Source organism: Zosterops lateralis (genome assembly GCF_965231275.1).
Source record: "Zosterops lateralis genome assembly, chromosome: 5".
NCBI classification, from domain to species: Eukaryota; Metazoa; Chordata; class Aves; order Passeriformes; family Zosteropidae; genus Zosterops; species Zosterops lateralis.
In genome coordinates, this window is record NC_139766.1 from 12,385,294 (window position 1) to 12,399,093 (window position 13,800).

General features: G+C 38.2%; 1 protein-coding gene across 5 annotated transcripts in view; it reads left to right on the plus strand.

Moving 5' to 3' along the window:
* Positions 1-13,800, plus strand: part of PPP2R2C (protein phosphatase 2 regulatory subunit Bgamma) — a gene marked incomplete at its 5' end in the record, with an annotated part of 136,954 nt that overhangs the window by 112,186 nt on the left and 10,968 nt on the right. For all 5 annotated transcript variants that reach the window (XM_083861632.1, XM_083861629.1, XM_083861630.1 and 2 more), the window contains 2 exons: positions 7,021-7,190; positions 11,844-11,935. In XM_083861632.1, coding sequence (XP_083717758.1) covers positions 7,021-7,190; positions 11,844-11,935 — 262 coding nt within the window. The remainder of the gene's footprint in view (positions 1-7,020; positions 7,191-11,843; positions 11,936-13,800) is intronic.

Below are 13,800 nucleotides of genomic sequence, written 5' to 3' on the forward strand. Positions count from 1 at the left end.
TTGTAATTATGGCTGTTACTAAAGGTCTGTTACGACAATTTCTTGCATGCTAAACTAGAACGGATCCTTCCTTGTGCAGGAATCCCACTGAAATTTGGTGACAGATTGCCTTTAGCATGGGCTCCAAAGCTTCCATTCTGCTCAGTTTGGAGGAATGTATAATAAAGACATTTAAAACATGCCTAATGAAAATTCGAAGATGTTTCTACAGAAATACAATTATGTCTATATAGTATTTCCTCCAGTTGTGCAAGATATGTTAAAATTAAATCTGAGGAAGAAAAAACCTGATTTATATACTTCTAGCTATCAAATACTAGGAGGAAGGAGAAAAGCCTGAAGCGATGGTAAATGATTTATTATTGAAGAGGTGTTTCATTAACCCCTCTCCCCCAACCACACAGAGATAAAGCAAATAATTGCTGAAAGATTGATTTAATTATTCACTCTATTAAAATTCCTGTCTTGTTTGCTTAGTTTTTTTTATAGCAACAAATGCTGCTTTTTAATGTCTCATAAAACCAGATTTCAAGATTTTATTTCACTGGGGGAGAAAAAACCCACTTATCACTAATCTTACGTATCAAGATCAGAAAGACTTACGCACCAGTTTGGCTGTAGAGCAGTGGTAGTTTTATGTCCCATTAACTCCCTGAGATTGTTCACAACACGTGGCATTAAACATGCACATAAGTCTTTGTGAGACCGAGCTTTAAAGAGGTTTGATCTTCTAGATTGGCTTTGTGTGTTTTCAATTCCTTTTCTCTCTTTAGCACCATTTCTCTTTATTAACAAACTCACTGGCAAAGTTATATTAATCTAAGTAACTCTGTAGTGAAGCTCCCACCCACTGATCTTTAGCTATTGATCTGGCTTTGCCTTTCAGCACTAATGCACCCTCCCTTGTGGTTTGTGACAAGCTGCAGCAACTCTGCAGATGGTAAAACAGATTCTTAAATATTGATTTGAGGCTCCACTTTTAAAAGCCATGCTCTCTAGAGGTATTGATGAGAAGCCTAGTTTTAATACTGGGTCATTGGATAAAGGAATGCTGTATGGTAGGTCAAATTTCAGCCTCGTGGTGTGGAGGTAGGGTCAGAAATTTGCTTTGAGTAAAAGAAGGAAAATGAGACGTGTAAGTCACCAGGGCACAGAGGTGCCCTCTGAATTATATACAAGTAAGTGAAAAATGGAAATATGAAAAAATATCCTGCTCTAAACTCTTTTTAGTTTAGAGCAGGATAAACAGCTACAGGCTGTGGCAATGTAAAATGTTAAACAAATGTGTCTCACAAAATAATTGTATTTTAGATTGCTTATGAAAGCAGATTCAAAAACTCCCTCTCATGTATAACCATATTAATCAGTGTAGACCAAGAAGGCAAGATTGTCACATTAGCAGAATATTCTATTATTGAAAGAGAATTTCCAAGGGAGATGAATTTATGAGTGGATTGGCTTAATACAAAACAATAAAGCATTCAGAGATAGTGAAAGATAGAGTAAATAATAATGGCAAATCAAATTATTATCATGAATAATGAAGCTAAAAGGTGTAAAGAGACCATGAATTTCAATGGGAGCTTACAGTTAGGCTTGATTCACTTAGAATGAACTCAGGGAGTCTTTTGTATTGAATACTAAAATAGACTTTAAACAGTGCATAAAAATGACCATACCCGGGCAGACCAGAAGTCCTTTTAGCCCAGTGTTCTGGCTCTGATATAGGCAGTAGCTATATCAACAGAAAATTTAAAAGCACACCAAGTGTATAATCTTTACCCTCTGCAATTTGCAGCTGGAAACTTGAGGTTCGGGGACCTTAGTGGAAGTGAACTTACCATGTTCAGTAATACTGAAATGGATGTGTGGGGGTTTTTTCTTTAAGTTGTGCAGTTACTTTTGATCCTGTGAGGTTTTTTTTTTATTTTTACCATTCACAATATCTTTCAGTAAAGTCTTTAGTAGCTAAATTAGGTATAGTAATGAAGGGTCATCTTCTCTCTGCTTACCTTGTCCTAGTTTCAAGTGGTGACCCTTACCTTGTGGATTGGAAGAGACAGTGTACAAAGTGAACTGCCATTCCCTATTCATCCTTTCCATGCCACTCCTAATCATGACCCCCTCAGTCTTTCCTATGTTGAGAGAACTCAGTCTATTTAGCCATTCCTTGCATGGAAGTAATTTGGTACTTGTGGTCATTTTTATTGCCCATTTTTGTCTTGAGATCTTTACCACATTAGTGATAAGCCCAGAATTATGCTTAGCTCAAGATGTAGCATTTCTTGACTTGAACAGCACAAAAAAAAGTGCTTTCTGTGTTGAACATTAGTAACAAGTGTCATGTACTTTAAAAAAAAAAAAAAAGAATATTAATGTTTTCATAGATGTTCAAATGAAAATTAGTTTAGGTTTTTTATGCTAAATGATAAAATATATGTGATAGAGCAAATCACTGCTGACCTGGCAATAGTGCTAATTTGCCATCTAAAAATATTAGAGTATAGTTAAAGAATTTGTTATTTTGGTTAATTTTTTAAAATTTATCATCTATTAGGAAAGCATATTGATTCTTGCTCTTTTTGTTCCTGTGGCTAGTCTGTCAAGACCAGTGAAATCCCATACATTTCAAAGTACTCTTTTCCAATATGTTCTAATCAGGTATTGCAGCCATTTTCATTTGGGATCTGGAATTACTTAGGGACTTAGTTTGAATGATAAATTATTTGGCCTGGGACTGAATCCATTTTCAGTATTTATGAAATTAAAGCCCAGTGAGGGATTACCTGAACCACCACTGGTATTTCCAGTTCCAGTTGAAATTCACCTGTTTGTGTACCAGTGTAACCCAGAGGTTTATCTGTAAAAAGTTCTTAATTCAGTCTAGCTGCAGAATGTTTACTTGCTTATATAACAAAAATGAAAAAATGTTTTCCCTATCATGTGCCATCAACTTTGTTGGCCCTGGTCTCCATGGTCATCTCCTTCTCATAACCACACTGCCTCTGTTTCCACTGTTGCTAAAGCTGTTTTCATCCCTTTATAGCTGTGACCCTTGAACAGGACATGGATGATTTTCTATATCCATAATCTGTCTTTGGAGGGAGGAAGAGATTTATATCATGGTGTAGGATTTCCAATTATTTAAATCTAAGTAACAACAAATGCTATAAAATCAGTTGTTTTCAGGACAAGATACAACTATAAACAGTATCCTCTTAAAAAACGCTTTAATAAGTTATCATTTATTCCTAAGTAGAAAGAAAACAATGCTTTTTTCTGCTAGAGGGAATCAGTCTTCAAAGCTGTTTATAATTTTATCCTGACTTATGGAATTTCTTACAATATCTATGGAGCAGATTTCTCTTAATCTGCAAGTATTCCATCCTGTGATGATTTCAGGAGGAATACAGAATTTTGTATACTGTATCAGATTGTGACACTGCACCCACCATATAAGACAATTTTAGCATTATTTTTAATATTTTTTAAAGTTCACGTATGCCAGAATTTACATCCTGCAATGATTAAAGCTCTGCCCAGCTACTTGTTTAGAATTGAACATGAAAATTACTTTGGGTTGGATTTTTTTTTCCTTTATTGGATGTGTCTTTTTCAATAAATAGCAGTTTCAATTGTGTGGAATCAGGCCCATATTAATGGTAAGTTGAGGTGACAGCACCTGTGACCCCCCAGATTGCAGATGGCAGCCACAAGGTGTTAGTTAGAGCACCACACTTCTTGTTGGCTACTGCCCAAGGCATCTGCTTTTTTTTGGCCAGTGTCTGGGAGGGAACTGTGACATGGACCTTTCCACCTACTCTTGCTGTTCCTGGCTGGTTTATTTTTTTAACTTTAGACGTCTGCATATATTTCTGCATGATAAATGCACGCATTAGAGATGCCTTTCCTATCCACTGGAAAAGGAAAGTCACCATTCTGCATTAGATCAGAAAAATTCACAAGGAAACAAGAATATTTTTTATGAGGGATAAGAGTTTGTTTTTCAGCAGATGGCACTTCCTTTTAAGAAAAAAAACAGCATTCTGTTTTTTCTGAATCTGAAAAAGATTTTCTTCAGGATTCAGGAAAACAGCGCTCTGGCAAGTATCTTTTACCAAACCCATCCTTCTCTACAAAGTCTGGACTTCTGTGAGGAGCTATTGTGGGTTTGAACTTGTGAGCAGGAAGCCGTGCAGAAAGGAATTGAGCATTTTTATTTCCCTGAGCAGACTTACCCATGTATCTGCTGGTGGCATAAGGGGCAGGAGCAGTGTCTTCCTGGCAGGCTCAGAGATATGCTCTGCTTTCCTCTGTAATCCTGTGATATTTCTCTATGCCACAGTCCTGTCATCAAAGTCACATTTAAGTTAGAGCAAGTGTCACATGAGAACTCAGCACATCACATCATTTGTGATTCCTATGTTCATTAGGTAGCTAGACAGGTAACTTTGTTTCTTTCTTGTAATTAGCACTGTGGCCATTATCAAGAACAATAGTTCTTGATTTAATGAAAGTAAATACCCTTTTATATGGCAGGTGTTTGTTATTAAGAAATTAACGACAAAATTAATTAAAGAATATATTAGATCTAACAAGATTTAGATACAGAGAAGTAAGCTAGATTTGAAATCTCGTGTTTCAGGTACTCACTGCTCCTGGGAGCAAGAGCAGCCTCCAAAAGATAAGTCTTAACAGTAATAAACAGAAAATGTGTTTTGGAAACCCATGGTTTTTTTCCTGTCAGCTTGGAGATGTCAGGGCTGAATTTGAATTTCTTGCCTGAAGTCCAAGTCACAAGACTATCCCTTCACTGCTGTTCTGTCTCCAATTACTCCACCTGTATTAGGCAAACTGAAGGAAGATTGTGCTTTTTTGCAGTGTGGATAACCTTATGTTGATGCTAAACCAGAAGTAGCCAAGTCCCAAGAACACTCTCTCTCTCACTTCATTTCCTGAGGCTAATGCCCTGTGCTGGTTGCTCAGGCAGATGCTGGAAGTTGCTAAGCTCTTTCTTCTTTTCACTGGGAGCTGCTCCTTAATTTCCTGTAATAATTTTCCTGTGTTGGTTATGCTGACTAGAGAAACTATCCAAAGAATTGCTGCTACTAAAATTTCTACTGATATCTTTCCTTCTGTACTGATACAGGACTTTAATGCCTCTGTTAGTTCCAGAGTTAATTAATCTAAGTCTTTCTAATACTTAATGCAGTAAGCATAGAAAAGCAATAAATAGGGCAGATAAAAAAATTGAAATGGTTTAATCTCATTAATTAACAAAATGCAGAATATTCAGGTACAAATATCACTCCTAATCACTGGGAGTTGGATGAGCCACATAGTGCCAAGAAAATGTATCTAAGCTATAAATGAAGGTGTAGATCAGTTAGAGTGGGTTTTGTTTTTTTCTTTCCTGGTTTTAATAGCAGCTTCACATCATAATTAGGAGGATGAAATTCCTGCCAGCGAAGTCTATAGTTTGGACAGATTAAAGGGAAGAGGTATGAGAAATGATAATTGCTTTGTGCTCATCAGACTTCTCTTGAAAATCTGACAGGATAATTACAAAATACCTGCTTTGCAGAATGTCTAGGCAAAATTTTGAAGAGCTATTTAAAGTTGTTCATTTACAGTCTATCTGAAAAGTTTTTTGCTCTTTCTGAAGTAGTTCATTGCCATTCAGATGTGTGGTGCATGTTTAAATATAGACCTTATTCTCATGTGCATGCCTGGCTGCATTCCACTGCCCACCCCCAAAGAAAATTGCCCATAATTTTTTGCATTACCCCACATACTTCACCCACGTACTCACCCTTAACTTTCAGCAGAACATTATTTCACCTAATGGAAACTAACCTTTTTGCTTCCAACAGTCTGAATCATAGTCGTGGATAAAATAATTGAGAGAGAAATGTTCCAGTGGACTATACAAAAAACTTCATTTTGACTGACAGTAAAAAGTTTTCCTACTTTCAGCATGCTTTCATGTTTCCTCACATGGCTTTTCTGCACCTGCTTTTGAAACTTGAAAATGAAATTCACTAAATGGCCAATTTTCAAAGAATATTCTAGGAATAGGTCCCCAAACCCTACGATTTTGTGAGAGTTAAAAGACCCTGAAAGCCCGACTTTGTACTGAAGTTCACCATAGAGGTCAGTTGGATCACAGGGCCACAGGCATCTGCAGAAAGACCACAGAATTGCTCTAGGCAGCCCTAAGGTAGGGGTTGAGTCATCCAGTATCATTCTTATGTACAGTTGAACAGGGATGACTAATAGCTACAAGAGCTGGATTTTCAAGTATGAACATCGTGTAAGGAATATTTCATGACCTGCTGCTTTGTCAGATCACACAGAAATGCTGACCATCATATTCAGGGAGTTCAGTGCTTTCCAGAACTGTCAGCAATTGCACACCAACTACATAGTTCATGCATCCATATGCTAAAGCCCTGTCTATTTTATGCTCAGCTCTCAAGAAGAGGTAATTGCAATTTGCAGTAGCTTTTTAAAATTTTTGTCCTTAGCCTTGGATGCCTTCAGACATGGACCAGCTAAGCCAGCTGGTTCTGGCAAGCAGGACAGCTTTGAGTAACCACCTCTCCCAGGGATGCCATGTCACTGTTGTGACATCACATTTACACACCTCTCAAGTGACAGGGACACCTGGATTTCGGGTATGTCAGGAAATGGGTATGCAGACCCCAGAAAGGATGAAGGCATGAAATGCCTTGCTGTAGGTATCTGTAATCAACTAACCAGTGTATTTGCACAATTTCCCAAAGTCATGCTTTGAGTCCATAGCTATAACATTAATTATGGTAATATTTAAAGCTTATAGTTTGCATTTTTATATAAAGTTAAAAGAATAAATTAAATGCTGGATATACAGTTAATTCTACATCATGTTCCTTGGTAGGTTGAATTACACGTTTCAGAAGAAATGGACATTTCAGATTGTACAACAGAGCATCAGCAACAATCCTGATTTCTGTTTCTTGCTTCTTTTTCTTTGAACAGTTTATGAAGAACCAGAAGACCCCAGTAACAGATCATTTTTTTCAGAAATTATCTCTTCAGTGTCAGATGTCAAATTCAGTCACAGTGGTAGATACATGCTTACAAGAGATTACCTCACTGTCAAGGTTTGGGATCTGAACATGGAAACAAAGCCTGTAGAAACATACCAGGTAAGAATCTCCTACATCTTAAAATGCAACATTATAAAAGAATCTCAGTGTTCAAAACCTGGATGTTTCTGTAAATTTCTCATAACCTTATCTGGGAAGCAGCAAGGTAAGAGAATTAATCAAGGTGGTTAAAATCCTCACAGTGGCATCCTTATAGCAAAAAGGGCAATTGCAGCATTAGTAAGGAACTGTAAAGCCTGGGAGTCAAGGTAGCACTCCCTGTGGATTGGGCTCTTGAAAGAAATGATTATTCTAACAAGAGAAATCATCTCTTCACTTTGGCATCTGCTTTTAAATGACATATTTCACTACTAACATTTAAAAGGAACTGAGGAAAAGGTTTTGTGTGATGCTTAGCACTCTGGTCCTGGTGTGACTGCTGAGAGTTTACACCTTTGTCATTTCAGAACTACTTTTTGCTACTTGATCTGTGTGTTTCCCCTTGTGCCTAGTTCTAGAAGTGCTTCATGTTAAACCCTGGCATCACCACTGACACAGCAGCTCACAAATGCCAGACACATCTGGTTGCCTGAATTCATTGAGATGTTACCCAGACAAAATGCCAGTGGCTCCAGCCAGCACTAAGTTTGTACTCTGACATCTGTTATGCTTGGCAATAGAGGGATGAACTTACATTTTTTGACTCTGACTTGAAGAAGGAAAATATGTCTGTGTTACAGAAACTGCTTGTTATGAAAATGCAGTAAGAAAAAAGCTTGCTAATTTACATTAAAAAAAGTGTATGCAAAGTAGGAAAAATGCCATTCATCGGACTTGTGCTGCTTACTGAGAGACAATTCTGTGACAGTGCTGGATCTGTCCCTTGTTTTCTGTGTCTAAATAATGGCAGGTGGGATACAGTAGTTCACCGTAACTATAATTAAGATTGGTTTAAAAAAAAAACATGATGAGAATTTGGTAGCATTTCTTGTCAAAACAAACAAAAATTTCCAGTATTTTTTAGCTAGCATTTAGTAGACAGAGTGGGCTCCAGTGTTTTTCAATGCATCCATTACATTTTGGTGGATAGTGTTCACTGCTCAGTGTGCTAATATTGGAAAGTCTGAGCCTGTTTATCTTTAAGACTACAGAATTGGGGTTGCTCTTAAAATGGCAGTGCTTTAAATGCTGAATGTGTTAGAAATGTTGATATGCTGTGAAAATGGAGTGGGAGGCTAAGGGCGAGACTCTGTTTTATATAACAGAATAGAATCTCAGTTTTTGGGAACTTAGGTAATATATTACTTTATACCTATGCTAATTTAGTAGGCAGCCTTGTCCCTGGGGAGGAATAGCTGGTCAAGCCAACCTGTTTGTCTTGATTTTGACACCTGCTTTTATTTCCTCATGTAGGCAGCTGTGAAACAAGCTGGCCACTTTTAAATCAGTCTGGCACCCAACAGTAGGGCCAATTAAAAAGTTATATTTCTTCATGCTGAGATGGGCAAAAATGAGTACTGATAATTGCAGTCAGAAGTTTATAGGAAAAAACCCAAGACCCACAACAACAAAACCCCTTATATAATATTTTTAAAAATATAGCAAAATATAACAGTTTTCTTAAATCTTTGGATTGCCTTTCATTTTCAAATATTTATCCAGTGCCATGTAAAGAATATACAAAAGTGTTGCTGGGCATTGCAGTAGAACAAAGGAGAATCTGAAACTAGGAGCCTTGGGAAGCCAGTACCACAGGATTCCATAGGATTGATGTGATCCAGCTGCTCTGAGAACCTTTCATGTTTGTAAGCTGCAGAGAGTAGAGAATTCTGTCCTAAGCAAAAGTGATTTAAATTACTCTCTGAAATAATTTGTCTCAGAGATATCTCTCTCTCACAAACCTAAATCTCATATATAAACCTGGGAATTTCTCAAAAGGTTGTTTTGGGGGTAGATCATTGGAAGGCAACAAATAAACCTAATATTTTCAGTTACGTATCCACATAATTATGATGACAATACATCATTAAAAGACTAAAATTCATTAGAAGATTGAATTTCCCATTTCATCCACTGCATGGTAGGCACTTGGATATTGCCTAGCTGCAGTAGTGAGGGTCACAACACGAGATTTCACACAGAGTTGTAATAAAGAGCAGAGTCCATAACTGTACTGCTTCATTATCAGCTTACAATTTTAATATTAAAAACCTGACAAACAAAAATGAATTCCTCATGCAGGTTCTTTTTCATATCAATGCTGAGGCTCAAAGAGTGCTACTGCACAGAGCAGCTGTTGCAGCCCTGCTGAATACATTACCTGCTGACAATATTTCAACATGATTTTCTCCTGTTTGTTTCACACAAAAGAAACAAGGGCAGAGTATGGTCACTGGGCAGCACTAAAAGAGCAGTGCAGGGGAATGGCCAGTGCTCAAATGTTGCAAGGCAGCCTAACAGGTTACTCTTCTGATGCTGCCAGGTGAATTACCCCAGCAGAAGCCTCAGGAGCAGCAAGGTGAGCACAGTCATAGCTGGTAATAGCTTGATCCACTTTAGGCAGGGTCTGTAGCATAGGGATTTGTACCAGTGTGTCACTTACCAGTGCAATTCCTGGTTATGTCTATTCAGTCCCAATAAAACAGGTCCCTGCATAGCTGTGTTGCTGTGTTAGACTGGAGCACAGAATTGCTAGATAATTCCATGAGGGTCGGATGTAAAACACTGCAGTGAAAAAACGGTCCTTCATAATTAGTGAGGAATGAATTTGGTTTGCCTTCAAGTACTATTGATAAGTGGTAAGAACAACATATAAGAGACAAGGCAAATCTGATTTTACCCTCAGTTGTAGAGGCCTATGAATATGCAAACAGTGAAAGTGTTTCTTCTGACTAGTTTTTCACAGTCTCTCTGAATTGTGCTCAAATGTGGTAATCAAAAGGTCCATATAAAGAACAGGGTGGTTGTCCAAGGCAATAGGGTGAGTCTGACAGTCTTGACAAGGTAAGACATCTGAGAGGGGAATTGCAAAATCCTTTTTGACAAAGCTGATAGAAAGGCACAGCTCCAAGCTGTGGACTTGGACACACTTTGCAAAGGGTGTGTACATGACAGTGGTCATGACAGATGGCTGCTGGAAATGGTAACAAGAGAAAGACCTAGAAATGACATTTAGGGAGGCAAATGTGATCTACTTCCTTCTGCCTTACCCAAACCTTTCTAATTCTTCCAAGTATTGGGAGCTCACAAACATGACAAAGGAAAGAATTCCAGTTCTGTAACAAATTATACTGCTAGCATAAAAAAGTTTTGAGTAAAGAGAGAGGGAACAGATTTAATTACAGAGAGTGTAGGAAACTGCATCAATAGTAAAAGGTCCTGACCTCACTGTGATGGTAAATGCATTTAATTGTGGAATGTTCTATCTGCCATTTACCAATTAATTGCTGTATAAGACATTATCTGTAATGAACAGTTCAGTGTTTATTTATTAATGAAAATTGATCCATAACTAAAATTTATAATCATTAATAATCTTACATTACAAGTATTCTTTCGATACTGTACAATTTGACTATCAAAAATGGGTCAGTTTAAAGAAAATCTAAGTGAAAGGTCATTGTCTCTCATCTGGTCTTGGTAGAAGTTATTTTACTCGAAGAAATGTTTGTGCCCTCAGGCCAGAGGAGGATGCTGAGCATCCATGAGCAGGAACAACTTCACTGGACTTGCCAGAACCTGTAACCTCAGCATGGCAGAGCCAAATTACACTCCTGGGCCACTGGATTTGTATTTCTCCAGGAGGTCACCTACACATCTTTGTTTTACACTTTGTACAATAGCTAGAGGAAAATATCAGGAGTGGAAATGCAACAGTGAATTTATCTAGGCAGGATTTTTTTACCTTATTATTTCCTTCTGGAATAAAACAAATCATCCAGAAGAAAAAGTAATCAAACAAAAGACTGAAACAGTTTGCATGAGATCTCTTTATGATAATCCTTGTTCAGCAGAGGTGTGTGGTCTAGAGGAGAGAGATGTTCTGCTGGGTTAGTAGTGTAATACTTACTAACTAGAAAAGTACCACTTTTCTAGTTAGTAAGTGAGAATTTGCAATTTTTTTTTTTAATTCTCAGCCAAATAGGAGAAGTCCTTGGGCTAAATTAATGTTCTTGCTTGCAGCCTGTGCAACTACAACCTTGTGCTTTATTTAGCTTCTAAAATGTCTTTCAAAAATAAATGTAATACCATAAAGGTTCTTTTAATAGAGCCAAGTTCTTTCTGCCATAAGTGAGAGTCCACTTATCTTGGAATATGGCATTTTTGTTACTATTTAAATTAGATTTCTTGCACATTAATTAGCCCATCTCGGGTATCAGCTGGTGAAATGTCTCTGGGAATTAGGCTAGCACTGAGAAAATCACCCAAGCAGGAAACAAATATGTTGAAGAGGGGTGGTCTGCAGCCTGCTGAGGGAAGCCTGTTTCGTGCCCTCCTGCAACAGTAATTCTGTAGCACCTGGTTAATTGGGCTGTGGAGAAGAAGTGCAGTTAGTTTCTTTGGAGTTTAAACATGATATCTTCTGCAGAGCTACCAATCTATGCAGCATATTTTGAAAGTGAACGTGGGAGATAATGCAGAAAGAGTAGGGCTGGTTGTGGACTTTTATATTTTCTTTGATTTCAAGAATGACAGTTATTTTCTTTAAAACAGGTCCATGATTACCTTAGAAGCAAGTTATGTTCCCTCTATGAAAACGACTGCATCTTTGACAAGTTTGAATGTGCATGGAATGGATCAGACAGGTAATCAATCCATCCTTCTGTCCATCACTGTCCTCATGTAGCAGAAGACCTCCCATATGATGGGGAGCAAACTGAAAGTAGTTACACATGGTTATTTTCCACATCAATGTACAGAATCACATGCCAGTGTTCGGGTTGATAGAAGATATTTGGGTGTTTTTGCAGTTGTGTCTCTGACTGCCTTAGACATGATGTATGCCTTAATAACCTTGGCTCATGCCCTAGGGGAAAAAACCCTTCGAATTATGTCCATTTTCACCCAAGTCATAAATAGGCTGCAAAAGCTAAAAAAGAATGATGCCAAATCACACAATCCCACCAACATACTAAGAAAACTTTCATGATCCTGTATTTGCACAGGAGCTGCCTCAGAAATTCAGTTCATTTACTCTGAATGGGTGTGAGGAAGGACCATCACAGGCACCCACTGAGTCTCTACAACCTGCTGCCAAATGACATTTCTGATACCTCCCTCCATCAGAGCAGTCCCTTTCCCTATGCACTGAGGGAGAGAGACATTCTTGTTTGATCTTGGGCATAATATCTTGTTGAACATTTTAATGAGAAATACTGACACAAGTCAGAGAGTGTGAGCAAGGATGGAGTGGGCTAACGCCCTAGTGCTGGCAAATGGTGGCAGTACTTTGTGGAGTAGGAATATGGCACGGGAATAGCTGAGCAGCCAAGAGGACTGGATTAATAAAAATGGATGAAATCCAAGAGTGTAATGCAAGGTGAGGATTTTAGTTAATAAAAGAGCACAAACCTTCATCTTATCAGTTGGAAACAACTCCCAAGGACATTCATATGCTAGATGACTTTGGAAGGGATTAGCAGTCTACAAAATGCATGTGAAAGAGAGCACAGGAGCCAATATTGAGTGACACACAGTGACTCCTGGTTCAGCAGAGTTAGGAGCCAAGAGGCAGAAGTTTGGCACTGAGCCTAGAACTGCTCCTTCAGCTCAGCCTCTCATTTGGGAAAACAGTCTGTCTCATTGTATTGAAGCAGGTCTACCCACCCTGGAGTGGGCAAGGACTGTGAAACAGGCACTCTGAGACATCTGTGAAAGACAAATATGATCCTTGAATGGTCAAGACCGGGCTATCCAGCAGAGAAGGGAGTAGTGGTGACATTATGTTGGGCTCTTATACAAAGACCTTTGAACTGCATTTATGCATTTCCTGTCCCTCATCACCAAGGTGGATGAACTAATCAAGCAGATGGACAGCTGCTCTAAAGAAGAGAGGCCAGGACTTTGATTTTCATCTGCTCAGCAAAAGAGAAGCCAAGATTTTAATGGCTTGTAGTAAGTATACCAATGAGATAAACATAGGGAGGAAGAGAATCTAGCTAAAATAAATGTGAGTGATAATGACACAGTAGCAAGTGGATGTTGAGAGTCAACAGGTAGTTATAACCTGGAAATTAGAGGTAGTTCATACCTGTCCAAACAGTGACAAGCTGTCTTCCCATCCTGAGTGTGGAGATACAGGAAACCCAACTGTTCTGGTGGTGGTGCCAGGAAATTTGTGAAAGCAACATTGGTCAAAATTACAAGTCTGAACTTGGAAGTGCAGTACAAAGTCTCTTCTAGTCCTGTATTCCACAAATGCAGATCAATAGAAATTATGGTCCACCTGACCAGTGGAAAGATTATGTCTTTGCTAAAAAATGAAACTTTTACCTTGTAAAAGGTATGAATGATACCTTGTATCATTCATTGTGCTAATGAAAATACATATATATTCCATTATCTCTGTTGCCTGGGTGTCAGAGTGATGTGTTTTTTGACAAGAATTAACTCAACTCTGTGATACCAACTTCTGGCCATTTAAAATTACATAGATGGACCACACTGACCA